Source organism: Ornithorhynchus anatinus, chromosome X1 (genome assembly GCF_004115215.2).
Source record: "Ornithorhynchus anatinus isolate Pmale09 chromosome X1, mOrnAna1.pri.v4, whole genome shotgun sequence".
Classification (NCBI taxonomy): Eukaryota; Metazoa; Chordata; class Mammalia; order Monotremata; family Ornithorhynchidae; genus Ornithorhynchus; species Ornithorhynchus anatinus.
Window position 1 is genome coordinate 98,234,616 of NC_041749.1, and position 15,760 is coordinate 98,250,375.

The window sequence follows — 15,760 nt, forward strand, 5'->3', positions numbered from 1 at the left end:
TGGATAGCACTGGGCAACTGAAACTCTTCCAGAAGATCATGTCATTATCAGCCACATCATCAATGTTATTTATTGAGTGCTTACTTTGTGCTAAGCACTTGGGAGAGTACAATACTACACAATTGGTAAAGATGTTTCCTGACCTGACCTATGCGAGAAGCAGTGGAATTCAAGCCTGTTTTATGAAGTGCTCTAGAGGATCTTACATGTCAGTCAACCAGCAGGATCAGGGGAAAGGGCAAGACTTTCCACAGTCTTTTATTTAATTATCTTTCTCTCAAATTCCACTGGGGACTATGAAGCAAAGGGGGCAAGATAATCTTGCAGGCTTGAAAAGGTGCCCTGCCTGGTAGACAAAAACCAATGAAGCAATTCCTGGTTTCAATAAGTCCTGTGGTGCTCCCCTATATTGGAACGATCATAGACATAGAAAGTTGATTTCAGAGATTTGCTATTAAATTTAATGGGTAAACCAAGAATTGAGAGCAAAATCTAACACCAAAAATCCAAATCAAAATACATAAAACAGTACTTGACACATTGTAAGCATTAAGAAATACCACAGTAATATTCTATAAAGTATAAACATATATGTGCATACATACATATTATATACACACACACATAAAATGAACAATGGCAGATTACCAGAAATGCCAATGACATTTTTCAAAATTGATAAATAGCTTTTTCAGTTTTATATTGCTCCGAGGTTGTCTAACAGAGCAGTTGAAATTGGGCATATAGCCTTGGCTGCCATAGATTCCATAACATTATGCAGCATCACCCTGATATAATAAAGGGCTGACTCATACTCTCTTCACTGCTTGACATGTTACAGTTGCAACAGGGATGCCATATGCTGGTACTAAAACCCTCAACCAATTCAGTAACTCATGGCAATACTGCCAATATCCAGGATATGCACAGACTGCAAAGGCAATAGTAAAATTTCTGTCACACAATTCAGGAGGATGCTTTTCAAAGCAATTTTACAATTCTTACAATGCTTTTCTTATCTCTCTTAAAAAATATCATCCATTTTAGGAATGACCTTCTTTTGACCTCAAAAATTAATTTATTTCACATTTTTTTCCAGCCACATCCAACATCATTTGCCTGGCTATTTCTAACGAAGCTCAGGACGATCCTATTTATTCACTTGTCTTTTGCCAATACAGTTGTCATGGATGGTAAAATGGCCCAAGGAGCAGGATTTCATAGGAGTATGTATAGCCCATAGAATGAAACATTTTAGAGGTAAGCCTATCCCTAAAGTGTTCTTTAGATCTCTTTGTAAAAGAGGGAAGATGTTCTTTTTTTTGGTGTGTGTGTGTACGCACACGAATTTAATTCCTGGTGCATACCCTAGTCATGCAACCTTTGAGGGCAGGGCAGCAACTGTGAGCTCCTAGGGATCCTGTCAGGGCACAATGGATACTGTTTCGCTCCCCTAATGGGGAGCTCTGTTGCAGGCAGCCATGGAAGTCGTTGGTGTGTGGGCAGTGATGCTCTACTGGGACAAAAGGGACAAAAAAATCCTGGTCCAAATGAAGAATGCATGAGGGGGTAGAGAAATGCTCTTCTCCCCTAAGCACCCCCAAAGGATTTGGTGAGATACACTAAATGAAGGTGTAAAGGAAGAATATACTTCTTTATGGGGCTTGTTCTACATTAGAATGAATCAATCATATTTACTGAGCATTTACTGTGTGCAGAGCACTGTACTTAGCTCTTGGGAGAATACAATGTAACGGAATCGGCAGACACATTAACTGTCCACAATGCAGAACACTAAGGTAGATGTTTGGACAATTCAGGCAAAAATCTCACTTTCTGTCCACTTTCTGTTTGCCTGAGTTCTCCAGATACTTACCTCAAACCCACCTTTTTCTTTCCTAACAGACAACTAGCATCTAAGTATCGCATTCCTGTATCAACTTGCATTTACATTACTGTCTCAAGTATGCGACTCTTGAGTGTCTTTATCTGGCCAATCTTAAACCAATGAGGATGAGCTCTCCATTGGTTATGGCTGCTGGGGATATGAGTTTTTACCAACCTTGCCCTTCCTAGTCATTAAATCAATGAATCATATTTATTTGGCATTTACTGTGTGCAGAACACTGTATTAAGTGCTTGGGAGACTACAATACAATAAAATTGCAGTCCCTGCACACAATGAGTTAGCCCAACTCAGCAGACAAAAGAAAGCCACAATCCCAAAAGGCTTGTAATAAATATAGGCAGTTTTAGTGATGAGTCTACTCAGAAAAATGTTTGTGATTGAGATTTACCCAGGTGTCTTTCCTTTCATGCCAGGTAGAAATTATGTGGGATGGAACATTTTCACAATCTGACATGTTCTCATGCCGACTGCAATTGAAAACCAAAATAATTTCACTTCTGCCCTGAGGAGTTATCAAAATGCTTCTAAATTATGTACCCCCTGGGTCAGGGCCAAATGCTGGAAGGACAGTCAGACCATTAGACAAGATGATTAATAGCTACAGCTCATTCGAAATGGCCATCAAATTTATATTTACCTCCAGAATGCGGTGGTGGCCCACACAGCAGCACCATACCTTGCCCTTGTCGCACAGACACGATACTTCTCGTTTTCGATTTGAAGTTTTCAAGATCTGGTGTTGAAAAAAAAAAGACAGAAGAAGAAAAACAAGGTTATACTTTTAAACCTAAGAATGCAGCACAGAAAATGATGATTTCAGTTCTCAAAGGTGTACAGAACAGGACGTGGAAAAGAAAAGCCTCTTAGTAATTGATCCATTTCAACCTCATAAATGGAATTCAAAGAATGTTAGTCCTCCAAAACCTTTGTTTTGCTCGCAAAATTTGCATTGTCCCCAGCCACCAACTTTCTTTCTATTCCATCTTTGATTCTTTGCTCCCAAATCAATGTGCACTAAGCAACCTAAGCAACTTTTATGCCCACTGCCCTATTTTTATTAGTTCTAATGCCCAATTTCCATTAGTGTTCATGAATTTGTGCTTATTTTCATAGCTAATCTTTCCTAAAACACACATTTCTGTCTCTGCATACTGCCTACATAGGCACGATGACAATGGGAGGAAAAGAAGCCATACTGCACATGCAATGATGAGCTCTATGTGGGGAAGGAACTGTATCTTACCTGATTATAGTGTATACCTACCCCAGCATTTGATATAGTGCTTGGCTCATAATGAGCACATAACAAATACCACAGTTATTAAGAAGGGTGAGGGAGCAATGTGGGCTGAGTGGTGTAATTCAGAGAAAAGAGCCACAGACAGAAAGTGGACAAGCCAAGAAATAGGTGATACCAGAAAGGGGAAGAAATTTGAGAGATTCCCTGTCACTGGGAGGGAAAGAAAAATGGCAGGGACATAGGAGAAAGAGAGAGAAACAAAAGTAAATAGGATAGCACCCAGAGAACCCAAGAAGGTGGAAAGGGGGAAACTAATAAAGATGGAGAAAACCAAAAGATAATTAATTGTCATATTTGTTGAGCACTTACTATGTGCCAAGTACTGTACTGGGGTAGATTCAAGATAATCTGATCCCAAGTGGGGTTCACAGTCTGAGGAGGAGGAGGAGGAATTGAATCCCCATTTTACAGTTTAGGAAATTGAGGCACAAAAGTTAAGTGACTTGCCCAAGGTCGCACAGCAGGCAAGTGGTGGAGCCAGGAATAGAACCCAGGTCCTCTGACTTCCAGGCCTGGGCTTTTTCTCAGTGTTGTTGCTGCTAATGAAATGAGGATCATGGGCAGAGGCAATGGAGGTCTGAAGTGAAGCTGGGAGGGAACATTTGTCAAGAGAAGAGGTTTGCTGCATGGAGAGGGAATTGCAGTTTTTCTCATGTCTCTCATTCTCTATTTCCCCGATCACACTCTTCCTTAATGATTCATGTTTTTCTCTCTCTCTCACTTTCATAAAGTCCTGTCCCAGTACATTCATCATGGGCACATTACTATAACAGGTGAATAAGAATTTTAATTCTCTAAAGGCCTTAAGTGAATGGGCCAGGCCTTGAATTTTGAATTTTGTGGGACCCAAGTACAGGAAAGGTTTAGAAGAAATATGTTTTGTGACTGAATTTTATTTTATGAATGCCTGAATGAATGCAATTGGTATCACTGTATTGTTTGTTGGGGACTTGGTAACAGCTGATTAAAATTGGTGACTTTAGCTAATTACTAAGTGCTTAGTACAGAGCTCTGTACATAGAAAGCACTCATTAAATACTGCTGATTGACTGATTACTTGAATCTATCTTTAGTCTTGGTAAATAATGTTTATTTTCTATATAAAAGAAAGTACCTGTGTGCCCGATGTTTTAGGTCTTCCCACACCTATAGGGAGGGGATAAAAAGCCCACAGGAGAGCTGCTATATTTCCAGTTCTGTTGTCGGGTAGGCAGTGAGATCCAGCTACTTTCCGAAGCTGTTTTTAAGATGTAAAGATCAAGTCATGGCAGGGAGTGTATGTGCATCTCTAGATGGGAAATGTCCCTCAAGTGTGTGAAAACTTAAAAACAGTGGATATACAGAAACTGACACATTCAGGTTGAGCAAAATCTTGGCCTGTACAGGTCATGGTCAGGCAGGGCAATAGGTCTGATAGTAATGATAATGGTATTTGCCAAGCATTTACTAGGTGCTTACTAGGTGCCAAGCACTGTACTAACTGCTGGAATGAATACAAGACAATCAGATAGGACAAAGTCCAACATGGGGCTCACAGTCTAATTAGGAGGGAGAACAGGTATTAATTCCCCATTTTTTACTGCTGAGGAAACTGAGGCACAGAGAAGCCAATGACTTGTCACACAGCAGGCAAATGGCAGAGCTGGAATTAGAACCTAGCTCTTCTGGGGTGGGTTGACTTCAACCCAGAAAATCTTTACAGTTTAATTCTTTGACTCTCTCTTCCTCTTGATGGGAAGAAGAACCAGTGGAGTCTCTTTTGCTGGATCTGTAGGAGGGTTTTTGTTTTGTTGGTTTTTTTTTCAGTATATGGTAGTAGAAATGGTTTCCTGGGAGTTACTAATAATTCCTGAGGGTGGGGGTGGGGGTTGGGGTAGGGGGTTTGCTTTGGGGGAGAGGGGAGGAAGAGGTAGGAACTGAACCATGAAGGTTTGCCGGGGGGCAGAAAATAACCAATGCCGACTATGACTGAAAGCCTTATGCCATGTAATTCTTTGCAAGGGCAGGTGGGAAAGAGCAGACAAACCTGGATGGTTGCTGTAACAGATAAAATTAGCTGTGGAGATGGGGATCGAGAGATCTGAGCCCCAGTGTTTCTACAATAATGCTGTAATCCTGTGTCATACAGAGCCGGTCTCATTGCTAATCAAATCAGTTGCGGTTCTTAACTTCATTTTTACTCTTCCTATAAAAGTAAATATTCTGAAAATGTGTCCTTGCCAGAGGCTTTGCACAAAAATTTGAGAAATACAATATTATTAATTGCTGAGGTTACAGTTTGTGTCGAGACTCGTGGTACCAAGTATTGATTAGCTGGAGCAGGTAGCATGGGGATTTTAATGCTAGAGCTGAAATATAAAGAGTAATCTCAGAAGTCTTTTCTCTCATGCAGCCAGTTGCTTTCAAGCTTATGTTCCTTTCGTTTTCAATGCCGCTGAATAATTGTCATTGGATCTGAATATGGTCATCGTCATAGCATAAAGATGGGAAATGTGGAAGGTGAATATACTGAAAAGTAGAGTTATACTGCTATAGTACTGTTATGAAGTAAAAGAAAAGTTAAACTTAGATTTTATTTCCCTTGGGAAATAAATAATTCACTGCTAGGTATTTAGAACACAGAGAAATACTCAGTGCCTGTTTAATACAAAAAAATTTATTCTCAAAGTAGTTGATTTTCTAGTTAGGTGCATATCTTGAAATGGTACATTCTTCTGCCTTGAACTTTTTCTCTTGTACTTTGGTGCGGGGGGGGGGGGGGGGCAGGGTAGAGTGTGTGTGTTTTCTTAATGGATAAATGTCTTTTAATGCTCATTTTAATTCCTGAACAACATTTTAAACCTTTGTACTTTTAACCTTTGTAACAGAAATAACATCAATTATATTCTACAGAATGCAAAATTTTGCAGTAGATATGTTTTCCGGTTATATCTTTTACTATGATAAACAATGCTAAAGAATATGTTATCAACTTTATTTTTAACACATTTAGATAGTATTCTTTAGAAACTTATTGGGAGAGATTACAGAATATAGCATGCATATCCAAGTGATTTATTTGTGGGATTCCTCAAGGAGGAAAAGTTTATAAAGGTCTAAAAGCTGCAGACTAAGATAAAAACAAACTTTAATATATTTAAAATGTGTAATGCAGACCACAGAGTAAAACACAGAGAGGACAAGAGGAAAAGAATCTATTGGCTGACTGAAAAGTTACTGAATGTTTAGAGCTGGGTAACAGTTAACAGTTCATAACAGCTTCTTTCTTTTCTCCTCTTATGATAAATGTCTGGATGTCTAGAGGAAACGTGGCCAAGGAGACAAAATAATCTTTGAGAAGTAGTAATGCTTAGAAAGAGTAATTTCTTTAGGGCATAAATAAGGGACTACCCATGCAACATTCAAACAAAAAAACTGGAAGTCAGATACAAGATACAGAACATTAAGGAGAGGATGCCAGAACTGGCTTGAAAGTAAGTCATATGCTTGGGAGTTGTTGACTTGTAATAGAACCCAGGTTTTGCAAAACATGCTCACACACACACATACCTTGAAGAAATGGATGCAGCAGACAACTTTACTCTAATACAGGGGTGCTTATTGTCTCTTTCCCATTGTCCTCATCAGTTGTTTCAGGCATTTAACTCCTTCCTCAAACCCCCGTACCACTGCCCCTTTCCATCTCTTGCCCCTAGTGAGCTGGGCACATACTTTATTGATAAAATTGAAACCATCTGGTGTGGTCTCCCTAAAATCTCCACTGCTCCTCTCCTTTCCCTCCATCCTCCTGCCCCTTCTTCGACTGTCCCGTCTTTCCCAGACATGTTTCAAGTGCAGATCTCTCATGGCCTCTCAACATTTACCCCTCCTTCTGTGCCTCCGATCCCATTCCTTCATACCTTAACAAAACACTTGCCCCCTCCTTTCTTCTCTCCTTGACCACCATCTTCAACTCTCCACTCTCCAATGGCTTCTTCCCCACTGCTTTCAAATCTACATGTCCAGCCCTCATCTCTCTCCTTCTCTGCAGTTTCATATTTCCTCCTGCTTGGATGTTCTACTGGCACCTCAAACTTAGCATGTTCAAAACAGAACTTATCTTTCAACCCAAACCCTGTCCTCCCATGACTTTCCCATCACGATAGACATCGCCGCCACCATCCTACCTGTCTCATAAGTCTGTAATCATGTCATTATCCTTGATTCATCTTAATTAACCCACATATTCAATGCCATCAAATCCTGTCAGTTCTACCTTCATAACCACTAAAATACACCCTGCTCCAACCAAACTGCTATTGTACAGGACCAAGCAACTTTGTTACAAAGACAGGGCCTGGGCTATGCTCCTGGCAGGGGGATACAACAGAAAGTGTCAGGGACGTTTGGGGCCTCTTCAAGAGCTGTCACAGTATAACAAGGTGCCCTGGAGCTGTATAAATTGGGATGCTTCACCTTATTGAGCACTTACTCTTTGCAGATCACTGAACTAAACACATGGGAGAGTGAAATACAACAGAGTTGGTAGACATGTTCCCTTGCCCACAATGTGTCAATTGAATATTCATACCTCTTGGTTTTGTATGAGCCGGATAGTTGCCTTTTCAGCCCAACTCTTACAGTGGCTCGCCAGCATAGGCCAGTTTGACCAAACGGAAGCCCTGCCTTTGTGATGGACCTGCCCTTCTGACAGTTCCAGTGAAACCAAGATTACCTTCAAGGCCTATTTCTCTAGCACTGGCCCACCCAAATGTTAACTTGGGTCTCCCCACACCCTCCCTACATGGCAAGACTTTATTCATAGTCCAGATACCCACTTTTGGCAGCAAATTATTGGAATGGCTAGATGGGACTATGGGGAGCAACAAGTGAGCCTTGAATTGCATGATCAAATTTGCAAGCAGATTAGTACATATTTGTGTCCATATTTACAAAACCAGGCTAAATGATTAAACTTCAATAACAAATGGAGGAAGAGGAGAGCAATTTGTTGGCTTTTCTCACCTGTCAGAGATTATTTCCTGCTTTTCTAATACAGATATATAGCTCGGACTACTCTTTTAGAATGTTGGTATATAACTTGTAGAGAAACTCAGATTTCCTCTAGGTTTGCTATTAGGAAATATGTGTTTTTAAACAGATTGAATTACCATTTCCATCCAAAATCATGCCTCACAGTTCTACAAAAATCACAATGCCACTCTACACCTGTTCTAAGAAATAGCTAATCAACATTAATTACATGAAGTAATGAGTTTCAGCACACCAAGCATCACTTCCTGTCATATTCTTCTGCTCAAATGTACAGCTGTAGGATCCATTACAGAAATACAACCGACTAATTTAGGAACCATCACTGTGCTTATTCTGCCATCATACCTTCGTTCTTTTACTCTTTCAGTTTCCTTTTCCCGTATGAATTACTGTCTACTGAGGACTCCAGCTACCTTTCTTCTTCTCACAGGAATTAAATGTAACCTTGCCATTTATCATCTTTTTCAAACTGTTCTAGAGTCCCTCATCCTAATTTCTATGTCTCTTTCCCAGACTCTCCATTGCACCCTATTTTATCTGGCCTCCTGTAATAGGGAAGGAGACAACGACCACCTCAATTCGAACTGTTTTTGTTTTGCAGTAAATTCTACAAAAACATATTATCTAACTCCAGGAGGTACTGTAATTAGTGAGATGCAGCAATGTAAATAATTTTGTTCTCCTTTGGAGAAAGGTACCATATAAATAGAAGCCATTATTATCATTCTTTTTCTTTAGATGCTTTTTTTTTCCCATCTCCTCCTTGCTTGGAAACTTAATGGTTAGTCTTCTTTGTGTATTGCATCCTGCCCCTTTGATCCTCTTCTCTACACAACAGGATGCAAATGCTTATCTCGAGAACAAACACCAAAGTCAGAAGGGAGCACACAAACAAAAGGATTTAGCAAAATCTTATTGAGGCACACAGGAACCTCCCTGCTGCTACACACATTAACACAGCACAGGGACAAAGTATCTGACTAGCTTAGACCTCCTTGCGACAGAGCACATCCAGCTCCTGGTCTGAGTCAGGAGGTATGAGAGTTTTGTTGAAAGGCAATAGTGAATAGCTCAACTTGGAGTTAATATCCCCTACCAAAAGACTGGCTCACTTCAGTGCTTAGTACAGTGCTCTGCACACAGCACTCAAATATGATTGAATGAACCTAACCCATTTTTTAAAAAATTCAGAAAATCAGGAGATGTTAATGTAGTCAATGCATTAAACAGATCTTTTCAGGGAAAAGGACTGGAATCATGTGCACTGTTGAAGATGAATAAAACATAAAGCTTAGAACGGCACAGTTACCAGTGGCATTCTACTTTTCCTAGGTTGTCAGTGATGTACCAAACAATTATCGGTAATTCATTTACTATGAGAATTTTATAACTTAAAAGACTACTGAGCATGACACTGTATTCTTGGTGTATAGATTAATTCTCAAAGGACTACATGAGGCCTGAGAGAAAAAAAATAAAAAGAGCTGATCATTCTAAGGCTTAATTCTCCATTAAATTCTGGCTGCCCAGAACTTTTTCACTGCAAAAAAAATAAATAAAATTAGCCAACTATGATTAAATTTAAAAGCTTTCCTCAAATAAAATGCAGGACTGCAGGGCAAATCACATATAGCCAAGCAACGTAAAAAGAAATATCCTCTGTAAAATTCCTGAAAAGGCAAACATCAAGAGGCCATCACTATGTAATCTAGGAGAGATTGGGAAACTTATTATAAAATAGAGATATGTGGAGAATAGATCATGATCAAACCCAGGAGACAAGTAATCACTGGCTGCACAATCTTCTGCAAAAATGTCTTTCATCCAAGCAGATCAGAGCAGAACACGTTTCTGTCCTTCATGACTCACTCTCTCCAGTGTGATTAGTTATACTTTTAGCTGATCACTGCACTCTGTGGCTTTGTGTGCCCTCTTCCTACAGGTAAGAAAAGGGGTAGAGAAACAATACCCACTTCTCCTCTGTCATAAAGATGTTGCATGATCATGTCTATGATCATTCTTTAGAGACCCTAATTGCCTTTGGAGACTAAGAGAAAGATGCACCCCTATGGATTTTGTTTTGACCCCAGGAGCACAAGATGCTCGACAGCCCTACTTCCCCTTCTCTAAAACAGACTGCAGAAAACCAGAATGGGTCAGCACTTAGAACAATGCTCACCATTGTTCAATAAAACCCTATTAAAAGAAAAAAAAAGAGTCAGTGCATATCACAATGGTGGCTGTTAGATCCCCTGGATCAGTCATACTCTAGCAGCACTTGTCTATCTTGGGCAGAGGTGGACAGGTAGAGGGAGAAAACAAGAATTCTAGATCTTTATGTCTTTTCATGACTACCTATCTGTAGGTCTCCCGCTTTGTCTTATTCTCTCTTTGGGATGATGTATCCTACCCATCTTTTTTCTTTCTCATGTCCTGGTTGTGTTCTCGTCTCTGGTGGTGCATCTCTGTGTTTGTCCCTGGTGGAGGTACATTCTAGGTTTGCTATTTGCTAATCTACAACTCCCACAAGAAATGAAAGGCTTCTGTTTGGACTCTTGGTTTACAACGTGCCCCTCCCCTAGTCAGTTTCTCCCAGTTGAATCTGAAGGGTAGCAAAATCTGACTGTTGAGTCACTCAGGACTGAACATGGTAGGGTAGGTATGGTGGACATACAACCCCCCCACTGTATCTTGCTTCTCATGGCAGCAGACCCTCTGTTTCCCAGGTCTCCTAGTGACCGTGCTCTTTCCATGGCAAAAACAAAAAACAACTCTGGAAAAGGGAAATCAGAAGCTGCAAGGGGTGGGGAGAGAGCCAGCTTGGATGTGATCGCAAGAATTTGGGGTAAAAGGGAAGGAGAGCCTGGTGGAGTTTCAATACCTTTTGAAGTTCAATAATTGCAAACAAATGGGAGGGAAAATAGAAAGGTTTTCCAGCCCGCAACCCAAGGACTCGAGGCTTTTGATAGGCATGGGTGACTGGAGAGTGGGTCTGAAGAGACTCCTGAATTCCTGCCCAGAAACATGCAGATTTCTTCCTTGCTGAAAGCAAGGTGGGGAAAGGTGAGCAGTTGGGATCTAAGCTTCCAGTCCAGGAAAATTTGTTGGCCTCTGGGGATCTGTCTCATGCCGGGGGTTGAGGTGGGGGGGAAGGGAGAAACTAAGAGCTCTCCTTGTAGAATTTCTCTTGTTTGCCCATAAATCCCCATAAAAAACCCTGGCAAGACCCTGATCTACCCTGCTTCCTCCCACATGCTCTGCTCCCTCTGTGGTAGCAATACCAAAATTGACCTTAGTCATTTGAAATAGGGTATAGTTGCTTTGATGAGGTGCCTTGAAAAAAGTAATTCTTAAGAGAATTTGCTAAATAAGAGGACCTTAACAGAAGCAATGTGGCCTAAGCGATAGAGCGCAGGTCTGGAAGTCAGATAGGTCACTTCACTTCTCTGTGCCTCACTTCCCTCATCTGTAAAGTGGGGACTGTGAGCCCCACATAGGACAGGGACTGTGTCCAATCCAATTTGCTTTTACCCACCCCAGCACATGGTAAGCGCTTAACCAATACCACAAATATTATTTTTATGATTACTTAACTTTTCTGTGCCTCAGTTACCTCATCTGTAAAATGGGGATTAAGACTGTGAGCCCTCTGTTGGACAGGGACTGTGTCCAACCTGAATAACATTTATCTACCCTAGTGTTTAGTACAGTGTCTGGCACATAGTAAGTGCTTAACAAATACGATAAAAAAGTATCTCTGTCCATAAAGTCAGATTGGCTTTGTGGTACTCTTGACAGCCACTGTGTGGTTCTTTTCTATAAAAAATTAAGGAGCAGAGCAAAAAGATGGGCTTATATTTGAATGACAAGACAAAGATCATGACAACTGCAAGTTTTAACACATTTATAGCGGATGGAGAGATTAAAATAGTTGACAATTTTTCGCTCCTGGAATGTATAATCAATAATAAAGCAACTAATAGTCAAGAAATATGCCAAAGATTAATGTGAAGATTTGCTATGAAGAGCATGGAAAAAGTTATGAAATGTGCTGATGTAACAATTGCCACAAAAATACAAATTGTCAGTTCTATGGTGTTTCCTGTGACAATGTATAGATCTGAAAGCTGGACAGTGAAAAAACAGGATAGAAAGAGCATCGATTCTTTTGAAATGTGGTGTTGGGGAAGGCTTTTGCAAATACTGTAGACTGCCTGAAAAACAACCAAATGGGTTTTTAAGCAAATTAAACCAAAGTGGTATTTGGAAGGCCCATATGATTCGACTTAGATTAGCATATTTTGGACACATCATCAGGAGGACTAATTCTCTGGAGAAGACACTAGTGTTAGGAAAAGTCTAGGGAAACCTTGGAAGAGGCAGACCAGCAGCTAGATGGATAGAAACCATAACAATAATAATGGAAGAACCGTTAGCAAGGTTATGGATTATGGCAGAAGACAGGACATTCTGGAAAAAATATATCCATAGAGTCGCTATGAATCGGAAACAACTGGATAGTACTTAATAATAATAATTTGCTCCCCACTCTCACCTATCCCTTTGGACACCCCACAGAAGTCCTCTCCAACCCTTCTTACCCTATTCGGATGCCCTATCACCATTTGTTCCAGCCCTCAAAATGAAAAATTGGCACACTTTTGGTAATTGATAGTAAAAAGCGCCTCACTTAAATATAGAGATGAATGCTCTTGAAACAATTTGCAACTTACTGAGATAATGCTGCTCACAATGTAAACTCCTTGAATGGTATTCAACATCTCTCCAGAACACTTGGGAAATTTTTCAGTGCTTACTGCATTTTGGATAATCAAATTGATAAAATTGGAATTGATGATTCATAGAGAAAATGTCATCCAGGCTTCGGTTCTTCAATTTCAAAGACATGGGTGAAATATAACTATGTAGCCATTCATCTATCAGTCACATTTACTGAGCAAGCACATTTACTGAGTGCTTACTTGTGCAGAGCACTGTATTAAGTACTTGGGAGAGTGCAATATAACAGAGTTGATAACATGTTCCTGCCCACAAGGAGCTTACAGTTTAGAAGGGGAGACAGACATTAAATTACAGATATCAAAGTCTTTAAAAGCCACAGACCTGTCTAATCAAAGGATCATATCGGCCTATTTCTCCTATTTCCATTTCATTGATCTGTGTGGAACATTCCAGGGATGTAATCTGGATGGCTAATGAAGAGGAGCAGCTGTTACAAGGATTTCATTCACATCAGTACCTATAACCTTATATTTTTAAATTCCATTGTTGGGGAAAGCGCATTAGCCAGTACGGATCTAATCATATATGAGTTTATTCACAAGTTGTCACCACAGTGCCCAGGGCAATTCCCTTTAAACAAAAGCAAACACTGAGCCCCTCCTCCCCCCTCCCAAAAAAAAATCAAAACCCAAAAAAACCTTTAACATGGTGTGTAGGGGAAAAATACAAAATGTCAGTGACCATATCAGGATGAGATTTCAAAGCTTGGAGTCTCCCTGTAGAATATACAGAAATTAATCCCAAATCTCCCTGTACACAGATGACCATGAATTAAGATAATTCCTAAAATAGAAAAGATTTGCATCATCTTATTTCTCATCTGTCACTCGAATGAGGAATTCCCTAGAGTTACCCAGCACAAGAAGCTTTTCCTGGGACTGAGCAATTTAGTTGCCCAATAAAATAAAAATAATTTGAATTTATAATTAAAATGAAGCTTAAGAAGATGGCAATTGGGAAGGTACATAAAATGTGCACAAATTTTCTACAAGTTAGACAAGCCTGGAGCTGCAATAAATTGTGCACTCTGCTTCACAAAATGTATAATGTATTCATGGATATGAAATGGAACATGGATAAATCAGAAGCCTGAGATTGAATCAGTGTTTAATTCCACTGATATAACTAAACAGAGTTATGTTGATGATTAGAGAAAATAAAACTTGAAACATTAAAACAATCACTTTTGATTAGCTTCAAATCTGAATTTTTCATGGGTGTTTATGCTATAGGAAATGTGCCTATAGGTCTTGTCTCAATTACCATTTATTGTTATGGAACTAGTTGTCCCTGAATTTAAGACAACTCCTAAAATTCTGTGCTTCAGAATGGAAAAGCAATTTTAAATAGCAAAAATTAAACCTAAAATTTTCAAATTAATACATGTTCAACCTGAATGTTACTATTTAAACGAATGAATACTAATGAAATTTGACAAGACAAAATTTTACCTTAATGACTCCCTGGCACAGACATCTTTATCATTTCCACTGAAGTCATTCCGACTCTTCTCATTGCTTTTACGATAAAGTCAAAGTCTCTTGCCCCTACCAGGGCCCTTCAAAGACCATCTGACCAGTCTTGTCTTAGGAAGATCAATCGCTAATATTCTTTGAGTGACTAGTGTGTGTAGAGCCTTGTACTAAGCATTGGGAAATGCAATACAATAGAGTTGCATTTCTAAGTTGTAAGGCCTCAAGTACCTCAAGTACCTTACAATCTGATGCGGAGTACAGACACTACAATAAATTAATGATAATTGTGGTATTTGTTATGCCATTACAATATAAGCTCATTGTGGACAGGGAATGTGCCTGTTTATTATGTTGTATTTTCCCAAGTGTTTAATACAGTGCTTTGCACATAGTAAGCACTCAATAAATACGATCGAATGAATGTGCCAAGCACCATACTAAGAGCTGGGGTGGATACAAGATAATAGATTGGGGAGAGTCACTATCCCACATGGTAGGAGTAAGCAATAAAGCATAAAATTGTGTACATATGTAGAATGGCAGGAGGTGATGCAAAAGTGTTGAAATGACAGTTGTGGGGGAAATAGAGTGGGGAGGTGAGATTATTCAGGGACAGTCTCAAATATATGCTCCTCTAGACTGTAGGTTCACTGTGGGCAGGGAATGTGTCTATTGTTGTATTGTACTCTCCCAAGCTCTTCGTACAATGCTCTGCACATAGTAAGCACTTAATAAATATGATTGAATGAATTCACTGATGGCAGCGATGGCAGTAGTGAAAGGCAGTAGGAGCGATGCCAGGGAGCAACCCCTCCAGAGCCATGCACCAAGGGAAAGGTTTTCTGAGCCCTCTCCACTTCCCCTGGCACATGGAGTGCCTGGGACGTTGCCAGAGGGAAGTTCCCCTGCCCCTCCCTGACACCCAGAGGACGTAGGATCATGACAAAGGGAAGGCTCCCCAATGACCTTTCACTAACTACTTCCTCTCACTTCTCAACTCCAATGACTTTCTGCTCCACCCCACACACTCACCAACTTGAACCCAGGTTTAATCTCATCATCTGTAGTCACTGTACAATCTCTGTCCTCACCAACTCTGAATTTTCTCTATCTGACTACAGTCTCCTCATCTGCTCTCTTCCCCATATACCAACTTCCCCCAAATCTGTCCTGTTCCCCAATAGAGACCTCCAATCTTTTGACCCTTTTCAATATTCTAAAGTCATCATACCCCATTTG

General features: G+C 40.1%; 1 protein-coding gene across 4 annotated transcripts in view; it reads right to left on the reverse strand.

Moving 5' to 3' along the window:
• Positions 1-15,760, reverse strand: part of CNTN4 (contactin 4) — an 893,626-nt gene that overhangs the window by 231,349 nt on the left and 646,517 nt on the right. For all 4 annotated transcript variants that reach the window (XM_029051523.2, XM_029051520.2, XM_029051519.2 and 1 more), the window contains one exon: positions 2,547-2,642. In XM_029051523.2, coding sequence (XP_028907356.1) covers positions 2,547-2,642 — 96 coding nt within the window. The remainder of the gene's footprint in view (positions 1-2,546; positions 2,643-15,760) is intronic.